This window comes from Typopeltis vanoorti, chromosome 14 (genome assembly GCF_054136105.1).
Source record: "Typopeltis vanoorti isolate ZY-2024b chromosome 14, IOZ_Tvanoo_1.0, whole genome shotgun sequence".
In the NCBI taxonomy this organism is placed as follows: Eukaryota; Metazoa; Arthropoda; class Arachnida; order Uropygi; family Thelyphonidae; genus Typopeltis; species Typopeltis vanoorti.
Window position 1 is genome coordinate 73,405,348 of NC_143562.1, and position 21,530 is coordinate 73,426,877.

General features: G+C 36.1%; 1 protein-coding gene across 4 annotated transcripts in view; it reads right to left on the bottom strand.

Moving 5' to 3' along the window:
• The window catches only part of Not11 (CCR4-NOT transcription complex subunit 11), a 172,708-nt gene that overhangs the window by 137,749 nt on the left and 13,429 nt on the right, over nucleotides 1-21,530 (bottom strand). For all 4 annotated transcript variants that reach the window (XR_016549416.1, XM_090404488.1, XM_090404487.1 and 1 more), the window contains exon 3: nucleotides 13,191-13,325. Coding sequence is in view for 3 of the 4 variants with exons in the window: in XM_090404488.1 (XP_090260614.1) it covers nucleotides 13,191-13,325 (135 nt within the window). In the remaining variant the exon portion in view is untranslated. The remainder of the gene's footprint in view (nucleotides 1-13,190; nucleotides 13,326-21,530) is intronic.

Consider the following 21,530-nt stretch of genomic DNA (forward strand, 5'->3'; position numbering starts at 1 on the left):
CACTCATGTGAACGGTGCATGCACACTCTCTTATCCATTATCTCCTCATTAACTCTAGCTTTCCTGATTGTGCACTTCCAGACCCACTGAACACTTACTCCAGACACTTGACTCCAAGTCCATTCAAGTACAATCTATCAGTATCCATGAAATTTATTCCATATATCTACAAAGTGCACATCATTCCTCCTGTACGACCTATATGGTGGCTCATATGAAACATCTGCAATCATTGTCCTTATTCTTAATTCATTACTATCGTACTTTGACAACACATACAATCTTAATGCACACACTCGCTCTTCTTTTTTTGCTTCTTCTTCCTGTAAACATATCTACTTTCATTCCCTCCTTGTCACACTTCGAATTATTCATATCTGCCAAAACAATCAAATACTTTCACTCTTCCTCACTGCATTTTAATGCAGTGAGGAAGAGTGAAAGTATTATTACTGACATATTTCATTTATGCACCTGAATTTCAATCATCATTCATCAAGTACGTTTCTTATCATTGATTCTCTCCTTATGCTCCTTCTGCTGTCATACTTTCTTCTGTTTCACCTCTTTTTTTTTTTCTTTCTTTTAGTACTTGCCAGGCATTTCACCAATCATTTGTGCTCATGCTTTGTCCACAGGCTTGCATATCTCCCTCTTATTACAACCTCTCATCATTCTTAATTTGGTCACTTTTACTCACTCTCTCACCCTTGTTCATACTATCTCTGATACTCACAGAGAGAGAGAGAGAGAGAGAGAGAGAGAGAAGGATGAAGAGAAGCAACACAGTGGAAAATGGAAGAAGTCAGGGTGACCAGAAGGACACTGTGTGAAAAGTATAGATGGTGGTTACAGGAATAGATGTGTGAGTGTGCAAGAAAGGATCAAGGTAATCAAGGATGTGGAGATAACATTCAGGTCTGGGGAGAGGTGTAATATCAGGAATAGACAGGGGGAGTTTGGAGGAGTCATATCCAAAAAGTGGGATTTGTTATAAACACAGAAATGAGCTAGTGTGTGTTTTACAAATGCTAGAAGTATTTGAAACAAGTGGAATGAAATTGTAGCATTGATAGAGTTCATTTGCCCAAAAATTGTTGGTATAAGTGAGACATGGTTGAATAAGGATGACATTCTGACAGGAATAGAGATGGAGGGGTTAAGTAATCTTTTGTGATGATAGACAGGAGTTATTGATGATGATAGAGGAGTGCCCATCTAAGGTAGAGATGCAAGGAACAAATACTGACAGTGGTTTTGTAGCAATATGGTATGAAGTGGAGGTGGATAGGATGAATTGTTTAGTAGGGTGTTGCTATAGATTTGGTAATGTAGAAGGTAGTGAGAAGGAAATCTTTAGACAAATTGGTCTGGCTAATAAGAAAAGTGTGATCATTATGGGTAATTTCCATTATGGTAATATAGACTGGAATGAAGAGACAGCATCAGGAGCCAAAGATAATGAATTTCGTGAGTTTTTAAAGGATAACTACCTTAAGCAGTATGTAACAGAAGCCACACATGAATCGAGGGTTTGGATTTAATTATCTCATCAGAAGATATTGTTGTAAATGGAATGTCACATCTTCCTCCAGTTGAGGAAAGTGACTATGAAGTGATCACTTGGGTGGTGGCCAGCCATATCAGGACTTTTTTGAGAAAGAGTTATATGTGGAACCATAAGGCTGATGATTATGGCAAACTCAGGAAGCAGCCTGCAGTGATATCATGGAATGAGGAATTAAATGGGAAGGAAACCAATGCTGTTTGGTCTCTTCTCAGTAAGTTTCTGGCAGAGACAATGACTATAGGTCCGGAGATTAAATAATGGAGGCATAAAATGGATAACTGTAGAGGTGAAGTGTGCAATCTGGAAGAAAAAGGCATTTTGGAGGCAGCACAAGATGAGTGAAGGTAATCAGTTACATGACAAGTACAGAAAGGAAGCCCATAAACCAATATCTTCAAGAAGAGACTATTGTACATATGGACTGGCCAGTCGGGTTCTCCTGACCTTAATCCTACTGAGCATGTCTGGGATGCTCTAGGTAGATGCACTGCTGCTCTCAACCTTAGGAGAGTTCTACAGAAGCAATGATTGTTATTACCAACGGAGCTCTTGGATACCATTACAAACAGTACGAAGCATGGTTGTGAGCAACGTATTACTGTGAGGGATGACTACATTCCATATTGAGGCATTTTGAACTTACATGAAGACAGTAGTCAAACACATAAGTTCAAAATGCCTCAATATGGAATGTTATGCCTCAATATGGAATGTTTTTAATCTGTTACTAAAGTAAACTATTTATGTACAATTTTTGTGTGTATTTCTTTCACATCTCATATCATACTGCTTTTTTACCAAATTATATAAAAATTCATCATACCATTTTTAAGATATCATGATTTTTATTAAATATAAAGAGCTAATATGCTTCATTTCGGCGATATAAACATTATTTAAATTAAGGGGATATTAAATCCCACATTGTTTGAAAACCGAATAAGAAACTCAAAGATTGGAATCAGAGAGTTTCATGCTGAATATAGTAAACTATAAAGTATCGGCGATCACTAGCGTGAGCTAATGCAAGTGACCCTAGTACGTAGTACAATACCGGACAACTCGCAGCAAAGGTGGTAAAGTTCTGATCGCTATTCTTAGGAGGGTATATAAGTTCTTTTCGCCAGACACTTTGGTATTAATTTGGTCTAGCTACTCACTGATGAAGCCTCAAAAAAGGCTGACACCGATCTGGGTAGTGACCTCCCACCATAATGTAATAACAGCATACATTTCCTAGGAAATGTGTTTTTACATTATGGAAAATACCTAAGAATAGCGATCAGAACTTTACCACCTTTGCTGCGAGTTGTCCGGTATTGTACTATGTACTAGGGTCACTTGCATTAGCTGAGGCTAGTGATCGCCGATACTTTATATTTTATTATATTCGGCATGAAACTCTCTGATTCCAATCTTTGAGTTTCTTATTCGGTTTTAAAACAATGTGGGATTTAATATCCCCTTAATTTAAATAATGTTTATATCGCCGAAATGAAGCTTATTAGCTCTTTATATTTAAGTAACTTAATGGTTGCACCTGTTTGGAACGTACAGCAGGGTATATAAGTTCTTTTCGCTAGACACGTTGGTATTAATTTGGTCTAGCTACTCACTGATGAAGCCTCAAAAAAGGCTGAAACCGGTCTGGGTAGTGACCTCCCACCATAATGTTAATAACAGCATACATTTCCTAGGAAACGTGTTTTTACATTATGGAAAATACCTAAGAATAGCGATCAGAACTTTACCACCTTTGCTGCGAGTTGTCCGGTATTGTACTACGTACTAGGGTCACTTGCATTAGCTCAAGCTAGCGATCGCCGATACTTTATAGTTTACTATATTCGGCATGAAACTCTCTGATTCCAATCTTTGAGTTTCTTATTCGGTTTAAAAATGTGGGATTTAATATCCCCTTAATTTAAATAATGATTTTTCTCTTTGTTCCTTAATTTAAGGAAATCAGTGTATTATGCAATGTAGTTATGCAATGAAGAAGAAATAGTCCAGTAATTCAACTTGCTTGGAGATCTTTTGGAAAACAGTGTGAAGCACTCAAAAGAGACTTCTCAATCTACCTTAAAAGAAAAATATTTGAAAGTTGCATATTTCAGGTCGTGACATATATTCAAGTGAAACATGGATGAGCTCAGACCTGGGTGAGAAACATTGTAACAGCCATTAAAAGATCAAAATGGCAATAGGCAGGTTGCAAAAAGTAACACTTAAAAATGGAAAGTTGATAACTGAATGTTATCTCAGAAATGGAATGAGCTATAGAAACATCAAAGTGTTTGCGAGAAGGTAAGATTAACGAGATGGCTTGAACTCAGTGGCATAAAAAAGGATTTTATTGAGGCCTTTGTCCGCAGTGGACAGAAAAATGGTTGATGATGATGATAAAGTCAACATCACAATTTTTAAATAAAATAAGCTTATCTTTTCATCTCATCTTCTTTATACCCTCTTTTACCTTGCAGTGTCGAGGGTTTATTAATCATCGGACCTCAAATCGTTCACAGGATAAGGTGGTCAGTCCTACGCCCCAGTGTATCCTATGCCCTATGCCTGGTGTTGAGTTCTCAAGGCCGGTTTGCCTGCTCTGCAGGATTAAAAAACCCAGAATAAACTGAGGGGAAAAACCTTACTCCATGCCCAAGACTGGCTAACTTGGCTATGGCTGAGGAAGATCCTTCAGCACCTCACTTCACCGACGGGAATCGAACCTAGGACACTCCTTCCCCAGGCACGTGGTTGGGAAGCCCACAGCCAATAGGCTAACCGAGCGGATGCTTATCTTTTCAAGGCACTCTAAACAACAATTTTGCTCCACACACTACCTAACAGATAAATGAAATAAAACATATCTAATTATATAGGCAATAGAGTTCTTATGACACAAAAATTTTACAATTTTATGGTAATTATTTTGAGAAAGTGGTTGTTAAATATTACTAAATTTTTACTGAAAAAGAACAAATATTGTAAATTTCTAACCAAGTAAGACAAAGCACCCAAAAATTGAATTTTTTTCCCCTTTACTTAGTTTTCATTTATCACAACCAATGTAAAATAATAAAAACTAAACTTTAATTACTAGCTGAGTGATTAAGTGTTGCCCAGAATGAAATTTACACACAATCATTGCTTTATTGCAATTATTACTGTTTTGCACTGTTTGCAAACAGAATTTATGAAGGATAGATACCGAGTTCATGAAACACTGTTCAAAAAACAGGAATGATAAGCACAGTTTTATGAAATTAGGGATCTGAGCACGTGTAGCAGCATCTGAGGTTGGAATCAAATAAGGAATTATTTATTCCCACAAAATTGTAGATCAATTATTTGATCTACAATGCCACGAAAATTCAAAACATTTTTTGACTTTCGAATTTCACCTTTTATTTTTTTCAAGAATAAGAATCAAATAATTCAGAAAGAATAATTTGATCCACAGACTACAAAAGAACAAATAATAGTATCAGTTATCTGTTAACTACTTAAGGTAGGTGCCACATGTTGTAGATGCAGATGATAGAAAGAAATTACAGAGGATCGGATAACATACTAAGTAAAGAAGGGGCAGGCCAGTCCTCAGTTTCCTGTGATAATCACCTCCTATAATTTGGGCAAACTGGCTGCTTCACTAAGAAGAGGACTGGCGAATGCCAAAAAAAGAATTGCATGTGCACTGTTTGGATCAGCACAACTTGGCCACTCAACATAGGATCATTTGGAAAGAAACAAAGCACATCCTGAGAAACTGATTTAAGTATGAGCATTTGTTCAAGAAGAGGCCTGATGTCTCATTACATTACTCTAATATGATTAAGAATAATGGATTGCAAATATTTATAGTGTGGAAAATTCTAATTTTGAATAGCAATTAGCTTATTTTTATTTATTTATTTTTCCAAAAAGCTAGACAGGGTATAAAAAGGCCTCGCCTATGCCCTATAAGGGAATAAGAGGTGTTAGCTGATTTTTTTTATTTTATTTTTAACCTGAGTTCATCATCATCATCAAATTCCTGCCATGTACCCTTCAAGGGGTTTACAGGATTATGATAGTACTACATGAAAAATTTACATCATTACTAACTTCCTATCTACAATTTTCGTCCAGATCAGTCTGTTACTTGTCAAGACTCCAATATTATCAGATCTTATATTTCTGTCGTCTAAGGCACTTTTTACTGTATCAATCCACCTATATCTTGGTCTTCCTCTGGGTCGTTTTCCTGCCAACCTAGCAGAGAACACTTGTTTTGCTAATCTTTCCTCGCCCATTTGTTTAAGTGACCATACCACCTGAGATTAGCTCTGCTAATGCATTCCTGGATGTTGACAACGTCAAGTTCTTTCCTAATATCCTAATTTTTAATATGATATTGCCATTCATGCCATCTGTTTATGCCTCTAATCTTTCTCAGGATTCTCATATCTGTAGTCTCTAGCCTTTGGTCAAGTGTTTTACTTCTGACCCAGCTCTTAGATCCATAAGTTAAAATTGATTTGAACACTGTTTTCTATACAGTTAATTTAGTGTTCCGACTAATTTCTCTCTTATTCCATATGAATTTATTCAATTGACTTCCCACCATACCAGCTTTGCTGATTCTGTTGTCTATTTCCATATTTAATTTACCATCTTCAGTAAAAATTGTGCCTAAGTAGGTGAAATGTTTCACTTATTCCACAGGTTCTCCGTTCACAACGCAGTTGACATTTTCAATGATTCTGCTTATTTTCGTTGTCTTTGTCTTTTCATTGCTGACCCTCATACCATATCTATTACAACAGTTATTCAATTTAGACAAGGAATCTTGCAGACTCGTAGCAGATTTATTGATAAGTATAATATCGTCCACATAAAGCAAAGTGCTGACATTGACATCTCCAATTTTGATATCATGTTTAATACCACTTTCCTTCATAATATGATCCACATAGATAATGAATAACAGAGGGGATAATGTACATCCTTGTCTCACACCAGATTTAACATTAAACCATCTTCCTGTACTTCCTTTAATTCTAACTGTTGACTTACAACTCAAATAAGACTAAGTATTGCTTGATATGATATCTCTCTTGGCACCTTATCTATGCCTCTTCCAGATCTTCTTCTTCCCCCATAGTCCTAAATGGGGGAAGAAGAACCGTTGGGGTCATTCATGGCTGGTAGGTGATACTTTTTGCTAGCCTCCTCCAGTCGTCTCGGCCTCTTGTTCTTGATGTCAGTTGAGAAAGGGAGGAATTTGTCCATTTTTTGATGTTATCAGTCCATTTTAATTGAGGTTGGCCCCTAACCCTTGATCCCATAACGATTCCTTCTAGAGTTTGCTTTGGAATGCCATTAGCCCTCTCCACATGTCCGAACCATTTCATCTGTCTTCTTCTGATGACTGTCAGAATATTTTCCCTTTTTCTCCCATTTATTGAGTCAATCAGTTTTCGGACATTTTCATTGGTTTCGTGAGCGGTATAGGGAATTCTCAAAAGAATTCTGTATACCGCTCATGAAAACTTACAGAATTCTCAAAATTCTGTAAGTTTTCATTTTTCATTTAGAAAGATAGGAGTCTACTCTCATCTTCCTTCAATAAAGTCCAGGCCTCACAACCATACAAAAGGACAGAATTCACCAAGGTGTCAATTAGTCTTAGTCTGGTTGTGATTGCTATTCTGTTATCTCCCCACAATGGTTTTAACTTCTGTAGGGCCACGGTTGCCTTAGCAATTCGGTATTTAAATTCGGTTTTTTGAACGACCATCTTGACTCAACGTCTTCCTAGATAAGCGAACTTCTTTACAGTCTCAATTTGCTTATTGCCAATTTGTATCTTTAAGAATTCAATGTCTGATTTTGAAGTTATCATTGTTTTTGTTTTTTGTAGGTTTATGTATAATCCATATTTTTTTAATGTTCCAAAAACACGGCTGGTTATCTCTTGTAATTCTTCTTCACTTTCTGCCAGAAGATCAATATCGTCAGCGAAACGTAAGTTATTTATTCTTAGTCTGCCAACTACTATTCCAGTGATAAAGAGCTTCATCTATGACATATTCCAGAAAACAATTAAAAAGAAGATGGGACAAGATGCATCCCTGTCTTACTGGAACGGTTCACTGCTGTAATTTTTAATTTCAATTCTCATATCAGATGAGGAATTTTCCCAGATCTACAAAACTCAAATAGAGATCTTTGTTATATTCCCATGATTTCTCCACTATTTGTCGTAAAGTGAAGATCTGATCTTGATATCCTCTAATTGGCCTGAATCCAGCTTGTTCTTCACCAAGCTTTTCTTCTACATTTCTTCTCAACCGTTTCTCAAGTATACTTGCATATATCTTACCAAGGACACTCAGTAGGGAAATATCTTTGTAATTCTCACATTCAGTTTTATTTCCCTTTTCACATATGGGTACTATGAGAGCTCTACTCCAATCATCGGGAATTCGTCCCTCTGTCCAGGCCTTCTGAACTATGCAGTGCAGCCACAAGTAAGTCTCATTGTCCAGTTCCCCATTCTGATATTTGCCCACATCACTCTGCTTGAGACTGCCTGCCATTCAAGGAGATTAGCCTCGTATTTAGTGTTGAATACAATGACTATTCCTTCTTTTCCTTGACCCCCATTATGTCGATCTGATACTTATCTAATTCCTCAGCTTGCTCCATTTCTTTGCCATTCGGGCTTCTTATGTTGATAGTACCGATCTTTAACTCTGGTGATGTTGAGTTGGGGTATTTTTTCAGATTTGTTCCAGTAGCTGACTTTTCGCTGTTCACCCTAGTTACCTGGTGAAAACAACGGGGCCCTTGTTTAACCAGGCAATGCCCCAGCCATCATGAAATTTTGTCATGTTGTACCATCATTTTTTAATTAGGTTTAAGTCAATAAGAATTACAATTTGGCTGGCTAAATCCCAAATTGCCAGCCCATCCTCATGGGCTGGCAATTTGGGTGCACCACGAGAAGGTGAGAGTGGACATTAGGTCAGAAGCCCTGGTCGGTTCTCCGCATTTCTTTAAAGGCTATGTGGAGGTCTCCTCTCAGTTATACAGCTTTGACCCTTAAGCACCTTTAACCTGAGTTTCATATCTTAAACTTCATTATGTTGTACGTTCTATTCAAACAGATTCCTTTATGTTGTGTATGTTATTTCTGGCATGCACCATTGCCTTGAATAGTAAGCCAATTGTTTATTCGTTCATTTTTACCGTATTTTAAACTTGTTTGTAGTCCATGTTTCACTGAAAATTGATTTGGTTATTTTTTTCTGAAATATTTGATCTTTATGTGATCAAGTGAAAATAAATAATATTTTTTACTGCATGTAATTTTTCCATACTAGCTTGTGTAACTATCTTTAAATATTTGTTTCTCTCATAAAAATGACAATAATTATAAGGAAATTTAAATATAATTTATTAATTTTTTTTAACATCAGCCCCACACAAAAGAGGCCACAAGGCCTACAGTAAATAAATGCTGCATGTAGACTGGAGCATTCTGAGTAATCTGATGGTATTCTTGAAGAGTGCTAGAGGTTGTAGTTATTCATACAAATACTTCATGGAGGAAGACTGTTAGCGAATTGGGTAGATGGAATGAAAAATGACTGGAGCAGCAGGTATGGCAAGTCAGTAGTTCAAGTGTAAAAGGATGTTGAATAGCTGTTACTTGTGTAGATTTCACAGAAGTGGGGGTGGGGTAGTTTTATATAATAGCTGTTAGTTCTTCTAAACAATGCCTACGGAAATATCTATAGAGGAGATGCAATGTGGAAACTGACCATCTATGAAACAGTGCTGGAGAGAGGAGTTATCACCCATCCAAACCATTCATGTCTGAATATCATCAAGAATTTTTTTTTTTTTAGAGGGGATTTAAGTGCACCACCTCAAATGTGAAAGCAGTATCCCAAGTTAGATTTGTATAGATTTGTACCTTTCATCTAACTGGCAAGTAACTAAATAGATGAAAAATAATGGTCTTCAGCAAAAAAGGATGCCAAGTTTTTGGAAGATGAGAATACCATAGAAGTGATGGGAATATATCAGGGAATAAGAGTCAAGCTAGGAATAAGAGTCAAGCTAGGAATAAGAGTCAATCTAAGAAGAGAGATCTGGTTTTGATTGTTACAATGAGCATAATCTTTTTCTGTGAGCAAAAAAAAGCGCATTTCAGAAGCACTAAAGGTGACCATGTTATTATTGCAACATTGATGGATAGTTTGGAGATCAGTTTTTAGTACACTTATTATAGATAAGTGCACTAAAAACTGAAGATCCTGAAGAATCCACTAAGAACTGATGATCCTGAAGTTTGAGATATTTAGGCACTATACAGTTTGTTGTAATACAGGGGTGTTCAACCTGTTGATCGCGGAGCGATTTTTGGTCGATCCTTACTTACAAATTTAATTAAAACTGAAAACATAATATTTTATTCATCATTATTTTTTTATTATTTTTAATTCGCTTTAAGTGTATTGCTATTGTTTATTTATTTTTCACAAAAATTGTCAAATCGGTAATTTTCTTATAATTAATATATTATTAATAATTTCTTATAATTTTGGAATCCAAAAGTGGATTCCATTTTTGGATCCACTGATCCAAAAGTGGAAGTCAAACAGCGAGCCGAGTGAATACAATTATAAACAAAGTGTAAAAGCTCGATTGTAGCTTAAATATTAAATATTCCAAAGCACATTACATCGATTTTTTACTTAGGCTAAGTCCCATGTGAATATTGTAAAAAAATAAACTTTGTTTGTCTCGGTATAGTTTGTATTAGATGTTTTTGTAAATAACTCTTTTGAAGCTAACTGTACATACTGCTTTAATAAGAATATGTTAGTGTTAAAAACAAAGGCAATGTTTTTGTCACCGAAGCTGTGCATGGCAGCATTAGAAAGATTGTTATTGAAACTTATATGTATGAGAAAGGCTTGCAGGCTCTAAGTGTAAACATCTCCGCAGTCAGTCAGAAAGAGTTCAAACAACTTTCCGATGGCCGGTAACTTACAATCAAAAGAAAGTGGAGGAGAACAAAAAGCGTGCTGAACTTGAAATTTAAGATGAAAGACTCATACCGATTCTTTGGGCGTTACCAAACTTCATGCGAGGTCTCAGAGGAGGCCTAATAAAAAGGGACTGAAGCAAGCAGAAGGGGTCCTGGTTCCAGAATTGTTATCAGAGAGGAGGCTGCCCAGCCCAGAGTTGCCATTAGAGAGACTGCCCAGATCCACGTTACTTGAGAGAGGAGTTTCCCGCTTCCAGAAAGGAGCTTCTCAGTTCGAGACATCGCTAGAGAGAGACTATTTCTAGGTCGCAGACAAGGTTTCAAATTGCCGAAAGGAAGAGTTCCAATTGCCGGAGAAAAGTTTCCAGGCCAGGTTAATGTCAGACATTCACCAGTGTGTTGCGTTTTCATTACAATTTGATGAATCAAACGACTTCACTGATATTGCTCAGTTAATGGTATTTCAAGATTATTTAAGTAAAGAAGAACTTTTGAAAATTATACCATTATTGGAAAGGACTAGGGGAGAAGACATTTTTTTGGCATTTAATGAATTTGTGAAACAACACAAACTTCTGCTTTTTAAACTTGTGTCTATTACTACTGATGGTGCTCCTACAATGATAGAAAATAAATCAGGCTTCATTTCATTATGTAAAAACGATGACAAATATCCAGATTTTTTAACGTATTATTCCCCAACAAGTACTGTGTAGTAAAAGATTAAACACAAAAAATGTTTTGGATATTACATTTAAAATTGTAAATTCTGTTCGAGGAAAAGCCCTGCAACGGCAGTTATTTAAATTACAGGCAGATGATGATAGGGAACTTCTCTGTTGTACAATAATGTTCGCTGGCTCAGCAGAAGTCAATTTTTAAAAAGATTTCTTGTATTAATTAACGATATAAAAAATTTTCTTGATGAAAAAGGAGATATTTATCCACAATTGAGTGATAAAAAAAATGGTTTTGATACTGGATAGGAATTTTGAATAGAATGAAAAAGGAAGGATATCATTCCAGTATTGATAATTTCTCTAAGAAGATCACTATAAGTAACCAGATCTGGAAAATAGAAACAGCAAAAGTCTTTTAGAGCTTAACATTTGGCACTGTTATAATACCAGAATAAACAAGACTGTGAATAGCTGAGGGGAAAGTATTCCACTAGAGATGAAACTTTTTCTCCTTTCAGTGTACTTGAAAGGAGAAATAGTTAAGAAAAGATCCAGCGTATTGGGTGAGTAGAGATGATTATTATGAATTCTGGTCAAGAGATGAACAATTTGCTTTATGTCTTTAGAGCAAATAGCTTCTCTTTCCACTTGCTCAGTGGAATTCCAAAAATGAAATGAGTCAGAATTGTGGACACTGAAGTCATCAAGATGACTTTACTGTTAGGGAATTTGGATTCCAGGATATCAAGCTTAAAAGATAAGAAATTAAGAAGATTCAGTATGATTGAAGGATAAAAGAGACAGTAGATGAATGATACATGATGAGGCAAAATCTTAAGCAATGTCAAAATGTGGAGATTCAAGATTAGGCATCCTCAGGCAAGGAATATCAGATTGTACAAAAGCACATCCTTGTGGTGGAAGGATTCATGAGGAATAGTCTGGACAAGTGTGCTCTGGTTGTTATAGCAGAGATTTTGGATTCAGTGACAGACAGATCAGGTATGGATATCTGCAGGCAATGATTCCCATCATTAGGTTAATGTTTATAATGTTGGTAAAGTGAATGTGGAAGAATTTTTTTTTTTTATGAAATTCCAAAAAATGATTTCCCCAAAAAAAATTTTAGGGGGAATTTTTTGAGAGAAAAGAAGAGCAGAATATAATGTGGGAGGTGTTGCCCATAGAGAGTATCTAATCTGCATATTATAATGTAGCCTTGACAGTGCCCCTCAAATACCATTATACAGCTGCATTCTAGATATGAACTTAGCAGCACAGAGGACCGAAAGATTATGCTTCAGCAGATCAAGGCCTTCTTGATGTGCTGAAATGTTACCAATCTGGTTCAGTCCCATATACTCTCTGGTGGCCAGCCTGTAGAACTGCTTTATTGTTATATTCTTGAAAAAGGGAAGTTCTGGATCTCTACAGGATGTTTGGTATCTCCAAGGGGAATCACTCACACTGCATGTTGGAAGATTGAAGGAAAGAAACTGAAACTGTTGCTCTGAGAACTTAGCAAAAACCACTTCTGTCCCAAATAAGCAAGCTGATAGTGTCTACCACCTAGTAGGTCTAGTTGGCTATTCTTCCAACTTGGAAGGTATTATTTTACAGTGGAAATGTTTAGTACTAACAGAACCCTTCATTTTTTAATGTTTTTATTGTTAAAAAATGTTCATCTTTAAATTTAAATTAATATTCATCAGCCACCTTCATAAATGCTTTAATTTTAATGATTTTGAGTGCATCCTTTAAATTTTAACCTGTTTTGAGCCATAAGGTGATATTTTGAAATGAGCTTTATATACTACTAGCCTTCAGTTATCCAACCCTGGTCTGTAAATGTCTCACTTAAATAATGAAGTGATTTAAAATATTTCTGACTTACCAACAAATGCACAAAAACAGCAGCAAATGGACTGGCGGGGACAGGCTCAGTACGATACATTTCATAAAGAAGAAAGATAGCAGCCAAACGTTGGGTTGGATTAGGCAATAAATCTGACTGTTGCAATAACATTACCTATAATGATACATAAAAAAAATCCATACATTTAAGTTATTTGTTTCATAAATATATATTCAAATCATGTGTAAATCTAGCTATTGAAAAAAACCTTAAATATATGCTTACATTTATGCAGAATTAATTTTGCATTCAACAAACTTTTTTTTTGCAGCAAAGGTATTTTTAAGCAGTAACTGTATTTATTAGAAAATGAAAACAGAATTCTTATGATTTATCTAGTTTTTGAGTAACATGAATTCAGAATTTTGCAAAAAGTAATTTTTCTCCCTCACAAGCGACTCATCAGAAACAAGAGGGATCAGAAACAACAGTGCTTGTTTGCTCTTTATCTGGTTTGTAAAGTTTTGTATACCACATGTATTTGATTGTTCAAATTTACACCTGCACAGTGATTTTTGTTTTATTTTAAGTAAATCCCACCAATGAAATGTCGGTAACATATAGCAGATTTAGTATATGACCAGGAATAGAGGTTATACAATCAAGGAACCCCAACTCTGGAGACTAACAGAATGTTAAACTAATTCTTAATTGCTGTATATTCTGGCATACAAGGGAGCTGGCTGAATAAAACAAATAAAACCCCAAAATCTCAATTATTTTCTAAGAAATCTCCATTTTCTAAAAAATGCAATTTCTTAATAATTGCATTTCTCAGAAAATGGATTAAACTGATCAAGAAATTCTAGGAATATCAATGGGATTATTTTTGTATACTGACATAGTTCAATACATAAGAATCCTCAGTAAAAAAATTTTTAGAAAAACCCAAAGGATCTCCATCATAATTTTCTCCTAATTCCACAAAGAGAATCGAGCAATTAATCAGTCAACTATCGCTACATGGCAAAAGCGTGGTACCATGATTCCCCCCCCCCCCATAGCAGCAAAGTGTACTAGAACAACAGGGAATCCAAATTTCAGAGTTGCCGCTGCATCTGAAAGTGTTCAATATAAAAATGCTTTCTAATTCCTTTGAATCATATTCATCTTTTGAGACACTGCATTACTATGCATTTCAGTATTAAAAATAAAAAATTCAATTTTATATAAGCAAATAAAAAACAAAGTGCAATTCATTATTTCTTTATGATTTATGTTATTATTATTATTATTACACCCTCCATGGAGTCAACAGACTCATTGTGGGAGGTTTATTCAACTGATAACATATTCATCATATAAGATCTTTCTGAGCAATAAATACAAAATGTTATATTCAGGCAATGACAATCAAGGAAAAGAAGCAGTAGCCATAGTATTCAACACAAAATACGAGGCTAATCTTCTTGAATGGCAGTCAGTCTCAAGTAGAATAATGTGGGCAAATATGAGAATGGGGAACTAGACAATGAGGCTTATTTGTGCCTATGGTCCCACAGAGGGTTCTACTAAGGCAGAAGTGGAGGGATTTTTTGATGCTTTAGAGAAAGCATCTGACATAATGAAAAAGGAAAAGTTGGTCCTTGTTGGGGCTCGAATTAGCAGAGTAGGAAATGATTGTCAGACATACAAAAATATTTCATGAAAATTTGGAGAAAAGAACAAAGCTAATAATAATGGCAAATATCTGTTGGATTTCTGCTCAGGACATAGACTGGTTATTACTAACACCATGTTCCAACATAAAAATGTGCACAAATTCACATGGAGAGAAGAGGCAAGGAATAAGAAAAGTCTCATTGACTATGTTATTGTTGATAGTGATGTTTTCTCCCTGGTGCAGGACACCAGAGTGTACAGAGGATTTGAAATTGGAAGTGATCAATATTTAGTCTTGAGCAGGATAAAATTGAATTTCATATTGAAAATAATAACGTGTAAGAAAGTTTTAAAGCGAATAAAAGTTAAGCAGCTCTCAGATGTGAACTGTAGACTAAAATACACAAAGATTATTGAAGAAAAAATTAAAGAATTTGAGAATAGGAACCAAACCTTGGAGATCAGTGGCAAGCCTTGAAGAAAACCCTGATTGATTCAGCTAGAGAGGCCTGTGGTGAAGTTGTCTGGATGGATAGAATAATTAGAACTCCATGGTTGACACAGGAAGTTAAAGAGGCAGTGAAGGAAACAAAGAAAGCATATCAAAAGTTCCTGGCAAATAAGTCAGCTTGTGCTCTTAGAGAATATAGAGACAAATGCAAGAATGCTAAACACTGTGTAAAACTAGCTAAACAAAAGTCATGGGAGGACTTTGGCAAGAATATAGAAAATAAATATCAAGAAGGTGGTAAAATATTCTGGAGGTTGTTGAAGAAGCTTAGGAATGGAAGAAAGTGTACTGCAAAAGGAGTTAGAGATGATAAAGGTGACATGAAAACGGGAGAAAAAGATATCCTTGAAGTATAGAGTAATTACTTTGAAAAACTGCTAAATGAAACAAGCAGTGATGACAGCACAGTGGTAAAAAACACTGACCAGGCATGCAGGCAGGAATACATATCCATACTTGAAGTAGAAAAAGCCATCAAAGGCTTGAAATGTGGAAAGGCAGCAGGAGTAGATGATATTCGACCATAAATTCTGAAGTATGGGGGTATAAGAGTATTACAGTGGCTGCACATAGTTCAGAAAGCCTGGACAGAGGGACGAATTCCCAATGATTGGAGTAGAGCTCTCATAGTACCCATATATAAAAAGGGAAATAAAACTGAATGTGAGAATTATTGAGAATTACAGAGTGTTCCTGGCAAGATCTATGCAAGTATACTTGAGAAACGGTTGAGAAGAATTGTGGAAGAAAAGCTTGGTGAAGAACAAGCTGGATTCAGGCCAAATAGAGGCTGTCAGGATCAGATCTTCACTTTACGACAAATAGTCGAGAAAGCATGGGAATATAACAGAGATCTGTATTTAAGTTTTGTCGATTTGGAAAAGGCATATGACAAGGTGCCAAGAGAGAAGCTATTCAATACGTTACAGTTATATGGTGTCGATGGGGCATTATATCAAGCAATACTTAGTCTTTATTTGAGTTGTAAGTCAGCAGTTAGAATTGAAGGAAGTACAGGAAGATGGTTTAATGTTAAATCTGGTGTGAGACAAGGATGTACATTAACCCCTCTGTTATTCATTATCTATATGGATCACATTATGAAGGAAAGTGGTATTAAACATGATATCAAAATTGGAGATGTTAATGTCAGCTCTTTGCTTTATGCGGATGATGTTATACTTCTAAATAAATCCACTACAAGTCTGCAAGATTCTCTGAGTAAATTGAATAGCTGTTGTAATAGATATGGTATGAAGGTCAGCAATAAAAAGACAAAGACAATGAAAATTGGCAGAGTCATTGAAAATGTCAACTGTGTTGTGAATGGAGAACCTGTGGAACAAGCGAAACATTTCAGCAACTTAGGCACAATTTTTACTGAAGATGGTAAATTAAATATAGATATAAACAACAGAATCAGCAAAGCTGGTATGGTAGGAAGTCAATTGAATAAATTCATATGGAATAAGAGAGAAATTAGTTGTAACACTAAATTAGCTGTATACAAGACAGTGTTCAAACCAGTTTTAACTTATGGATCTGAGAGCTGGGTCAGAAGTAAAATACTTGACCAAAGACTAGAGACCACAGATATGAGAGCCCTGAGAAAGATTATAGGCGTGAACAGATGGCATCAACGGCAATATCATATTAAAAACGAGGATATTAGGAAAGAACTTGACAATGTCAACATCCAGGAATGCATTAGCAGAGCTAATCTCAGGTGGTTATGGTCATTTAAATGGGCGAAGAAAGATTAGCAAAACAAGTGTGCTCTGCCAGGTTGGCAGCAAAACGACCCAGAGGAAGGCCAAGATATAGGTGGATTGATACGGTACAAAGTGCCTTAGACGATAGAAATATAAGATCTGATAATGTTGGAGTCTTGACAAGTAACAGACTGATTTGGAGGAAAATTGTAGATAGGAAGTTAGTAATGATGTAATTTTTTTCATGTAGTACTATCATATCCTGGACACCCCTTGAGGGTACATGGCAGGAATTTGATGATGATGATGAAATCCTTAACATCCCTTGTATTAATAACACATTCTGGTAATGCATTCCATTCACTGACAATTTTCCATGTAAAAAATCTACTCCTCACACCCCTCTTCACCACACTTTTACATAACTTCCAGGAATGACCTCTGGTTCTTCCCTCACCTTCTACTCTTTTTATAATTCCTTCTGGGTTAAGCTGATAAAATCCTATCACTAACTTAAATGTCTCTATCATATCACCTCTCTTCCTCCTATCCACCAAACTCTGCAAATTACATTTCTTTAACCTCTCTCTCTCTCCATAATCAGCATTCCAAAGTCCAGATATTGTCTTAGTCACTTGCCTGTGGGCCCTCTCCAATGTATCCACATTACATTGAAAACCAGGTGACCAGATCTGAGTACAATAGTCAAAGTGTGATCTGACCAGCAGCTTATACAGTGGCACAACCACTTCCTTATCCTTACATGTTAGTGTACTTCTTATCATAGTAGCACTATGATGCAGCTTTTGCAACACTAGCAATATGCCCTCTATACTTCAGTCCACTGTCAACCATCACTCCCAAATCTCTAATCTCATCAACTTCCTGCAGTATGGCACCATCGATATAGTAAACAGCATTTTATTTCTGCACTCCAAAATGCAACACCTTGCACTTATTGATATTAAAACTATAACCCCACTCTTTTGTCCAAGTGAAATGTCTATTTAAATCCTGAAGGGAATTGACATCAGCAGTGCTACTAATAATTTTTCCCAACGTTGCATCATCAGCAAATAACCGAAGATCCCCAGTATATTATTTACAAACAAGTTAAAAAGTAGGGACCCAAGAACAAAACCTTGGGGCACACCACTGGTTACCCTTCTTTTTTTTTGAGACACTGCTCCATCATACACAACCTGCTGGTATCGTTCAGAGAACCAATCTCTGATCCATCTAGCCAATATGCTATCTATTCCCATCTGTAGCGTGTACACCAATTTATCATGTGGTAATCTATCAAACACTTTTGCAAAGTCTAAGAATATCACTGTATGTGATTCTCCCTTATCTAACGCACTTGTCACCTTATCATAAAATGAAAGTAAATTACTAAAACAGGACCTACCCCTTACAAATCCATGCTGACCATCATAAAGAATGCTATATCCATCAACCCAATTCTGTATTCCATTCCTTATCAATCTCTCCAACACCTTGACCACAACTGCAGTTATTCAAACTGGCCTATAGTTGGAGACTTGTCTTAGAACCATGTTTGTGAAGTGGTACTATTTTGCCTTATTTCCACTCCTTAGGAACCCTACCCACTGCAAGACTTTCATTAAATAACCAGGTCAAGGGCATAGCCAACTGTGGTGCACATTCCTTAAGAATATGTGGTGATATGTCATCCATTCCCACAGCCTTATTTACATCTAACCCAACCAACATCTGATATACCTGTTTCTTTCACTTCCAATTCTATTAATACTTGCCTCTCTTCTATATATTGCACCAGATCATTTACACCAGTGGTCTGCGTGGTTAGCCTAGTGGCTTTGCGCTTTGCAACCATATGCCTGGGGAAGGAGTGTCCTAGGTTCGATTCCCGTCAATGACGTGAGGAGCTGAAGGATCTTCCTCAACCATAGCCAAGTTAGCCGGTCTTGGGCGTGGACAGCAGGGTTTTTTCCACCAGTTTATCTGGTATTTTTCATCCCGCAAGCAGGCAAACCGGTCTGAGGAAACAGGGATTACAGTCAGGAATACTGACCCAGCCATAGGTCTGATTCATCAGCCTATGCCAGTTCCGGAGCCCGGATAAAATTTTTTTTTTTGGGGGGAGGACTAGATGGTACCGTGAACTCCTGTAAAAAGGGGGAATGCAGTATCATCACATGGAATTTATTTATTTTATTTACACCAGTGTGATATACGCTGAGAAAGTGCTCATTCAATAATTCCACTATATCCTTTGCAGCTGTTAGTCTGCTGCCATGACTATCCACCAATGTTAATCTGCCATAATTAATCCTCCTCTTGCTTGCCATGTAATGGAAAAATTCCCTTGAGTTAACCTTGGCCTGACCAGCCAATCTCCTTCATACTGCACCTTTTCTTTCCTTACCATGCCCATCACCTTTCTAGCCTGCACTTTATAATCTTCATAGATCTGATTACCACCAACTGTCTTGTACCTCCTCCATAACATTTTCTTTTCCAGAACAGCTTGCTTGATTTCACTGTTCATCCATTACACCTTCTTATATTTTTATCCTTTTAGAACAATGTAAATTCATCATCTTCCTCATCTAAGGTAGGTTGAGGCTACGATTAACAATAGCATTCTAGTCCAATCTATCAGTAGCCAAGTTATTTAACTTGCTATAAGAGCTCAAACTACTTACACTCATGATATTTTCTATACATTTCCTTCTAGGTCTTCTGGCAGTAACTTTCCTTCCACTCTTTCATTTTGGAGAATGTGAGAGAACCTTTTATTAAACATTCTGTACACATGTCCATACCATTATCACTGTATTTCTCTTATTGTTGTTATTATTGACTATACAATGCTCATAAATTTTAGTAAAACCAAAACAATGGCAATAAGCACAGAAATGGAGAATGGAGAACTTAACTTAGAAGTGGAAGGAAATAAACTAGTACAGGTTAAAAATTAACTTACTTAGACACAGTGATCACAGACTTCAGTTATCAAACAGAAGAAAAACAAAGATTGACAGGCTTTAAAAACAGGTGCTTGAGGAAAATAAATATAACATCATGGACTGAAAATGAAAACCAATCAGGAGATCAGAGAATTACACTATCTCTGACATTGTGTATTTATACACAATATAAATTAACACAAAGCACAAATTTAAATATCAATTTTAAATAAATGAAACTAGTTGAAAGAACTTTATAATTTAGTCATAACTTATTTTTTAATAGTATTAACAATGCCAAGCAAGATATTTTATAAAAAAAGATGTTTACGAATTGGCTTATATTTCGCTGCATTTCAAACCAGCATCTTTAGAGCAGAAAGCAGCATGTTATAGTTTACACACTACAAATGAGTAACTGAAGCAATTCAAATTGTAACACACAAAAGATCTGAAGTCCTAATTTGGTACCCTCTAAGGTTTACAGCTATGTAGGAGTTGATCTTATGATAGCAGTCTCTCAAATTTTTGGCAAATTAATGCAACCATACTTGTTCAGGTTAGGATAATTCTTCATAGCCATGACTGACTCTAAAAACAATCTTTCTGATCTGTAACAACTTCTAAATAGCATTGGTTTTCTTCCATCTAATCCTGTGTGCAGGGTGTACAAAGCATGGTCTGCCAGTCCTGACTTGCTATAATAATGATGGTGAATGTATTTTTTTGTTCTTAAAAGCAGATGTTAACAGATCTTCCTGTCTGCCCATAGTTGGCCATATCGCAGTCAAAGAAACTTTATGCTAGGGGATGGAGTTTTTCCTTAGGAGAGCAGATCAGAGTTGCTAATTTAACATGATTTTTGAATGTGGTGCAAAGGCCATGTTTTATTAGTGCTCTGGCTATCTTTTCTGATGTACTGCTGACATAGGGAATAGGAATAGCCATGTTTTGTTTTTGTGTATTAGAAGAGGGAGAAGAAATGGTGCAATGTAGTATTTTATCTATTTTGTAGGAATTGTAGCCATTGGCCAAGATGGTATAGCACAGATATTTAAGTTCTGTGGAAAGAGCTGTATCATTAGAAACAAACTGCTCTAGCTCTGTGTAAGTGTTTCTAGAATTCCATACTGTTGGGCTGGATGATAATGTGATTGCTGATGGCCTACTACAGGCAGACAGGAAGATCTGTTAACATCTGCCTTAGAGAACATAAAAAATACATTTGCCCACAAATTAGTAATACTCACAGATCAGTAATAATCTACTCACTACTTCCAAATGTACTGTATTCCAGTTCAGCCTATGATACAAACATATGGACTATACTTTCAATCAGTGAGCATGCTTCAGCTAACTGAGAAAATATATATTGAAAGCATGAAGGATCCTATGAAATTTCAATTTGCTCAAATTAAATATTAAACATGTACCAAAGCTTAGTATATAGACAAATACCATTTTGTGCAACTTAATGCTAACCAAAATTTGGTATGATGATACGATGATAGCTTGCTCTCTGACACACTATGTAAAC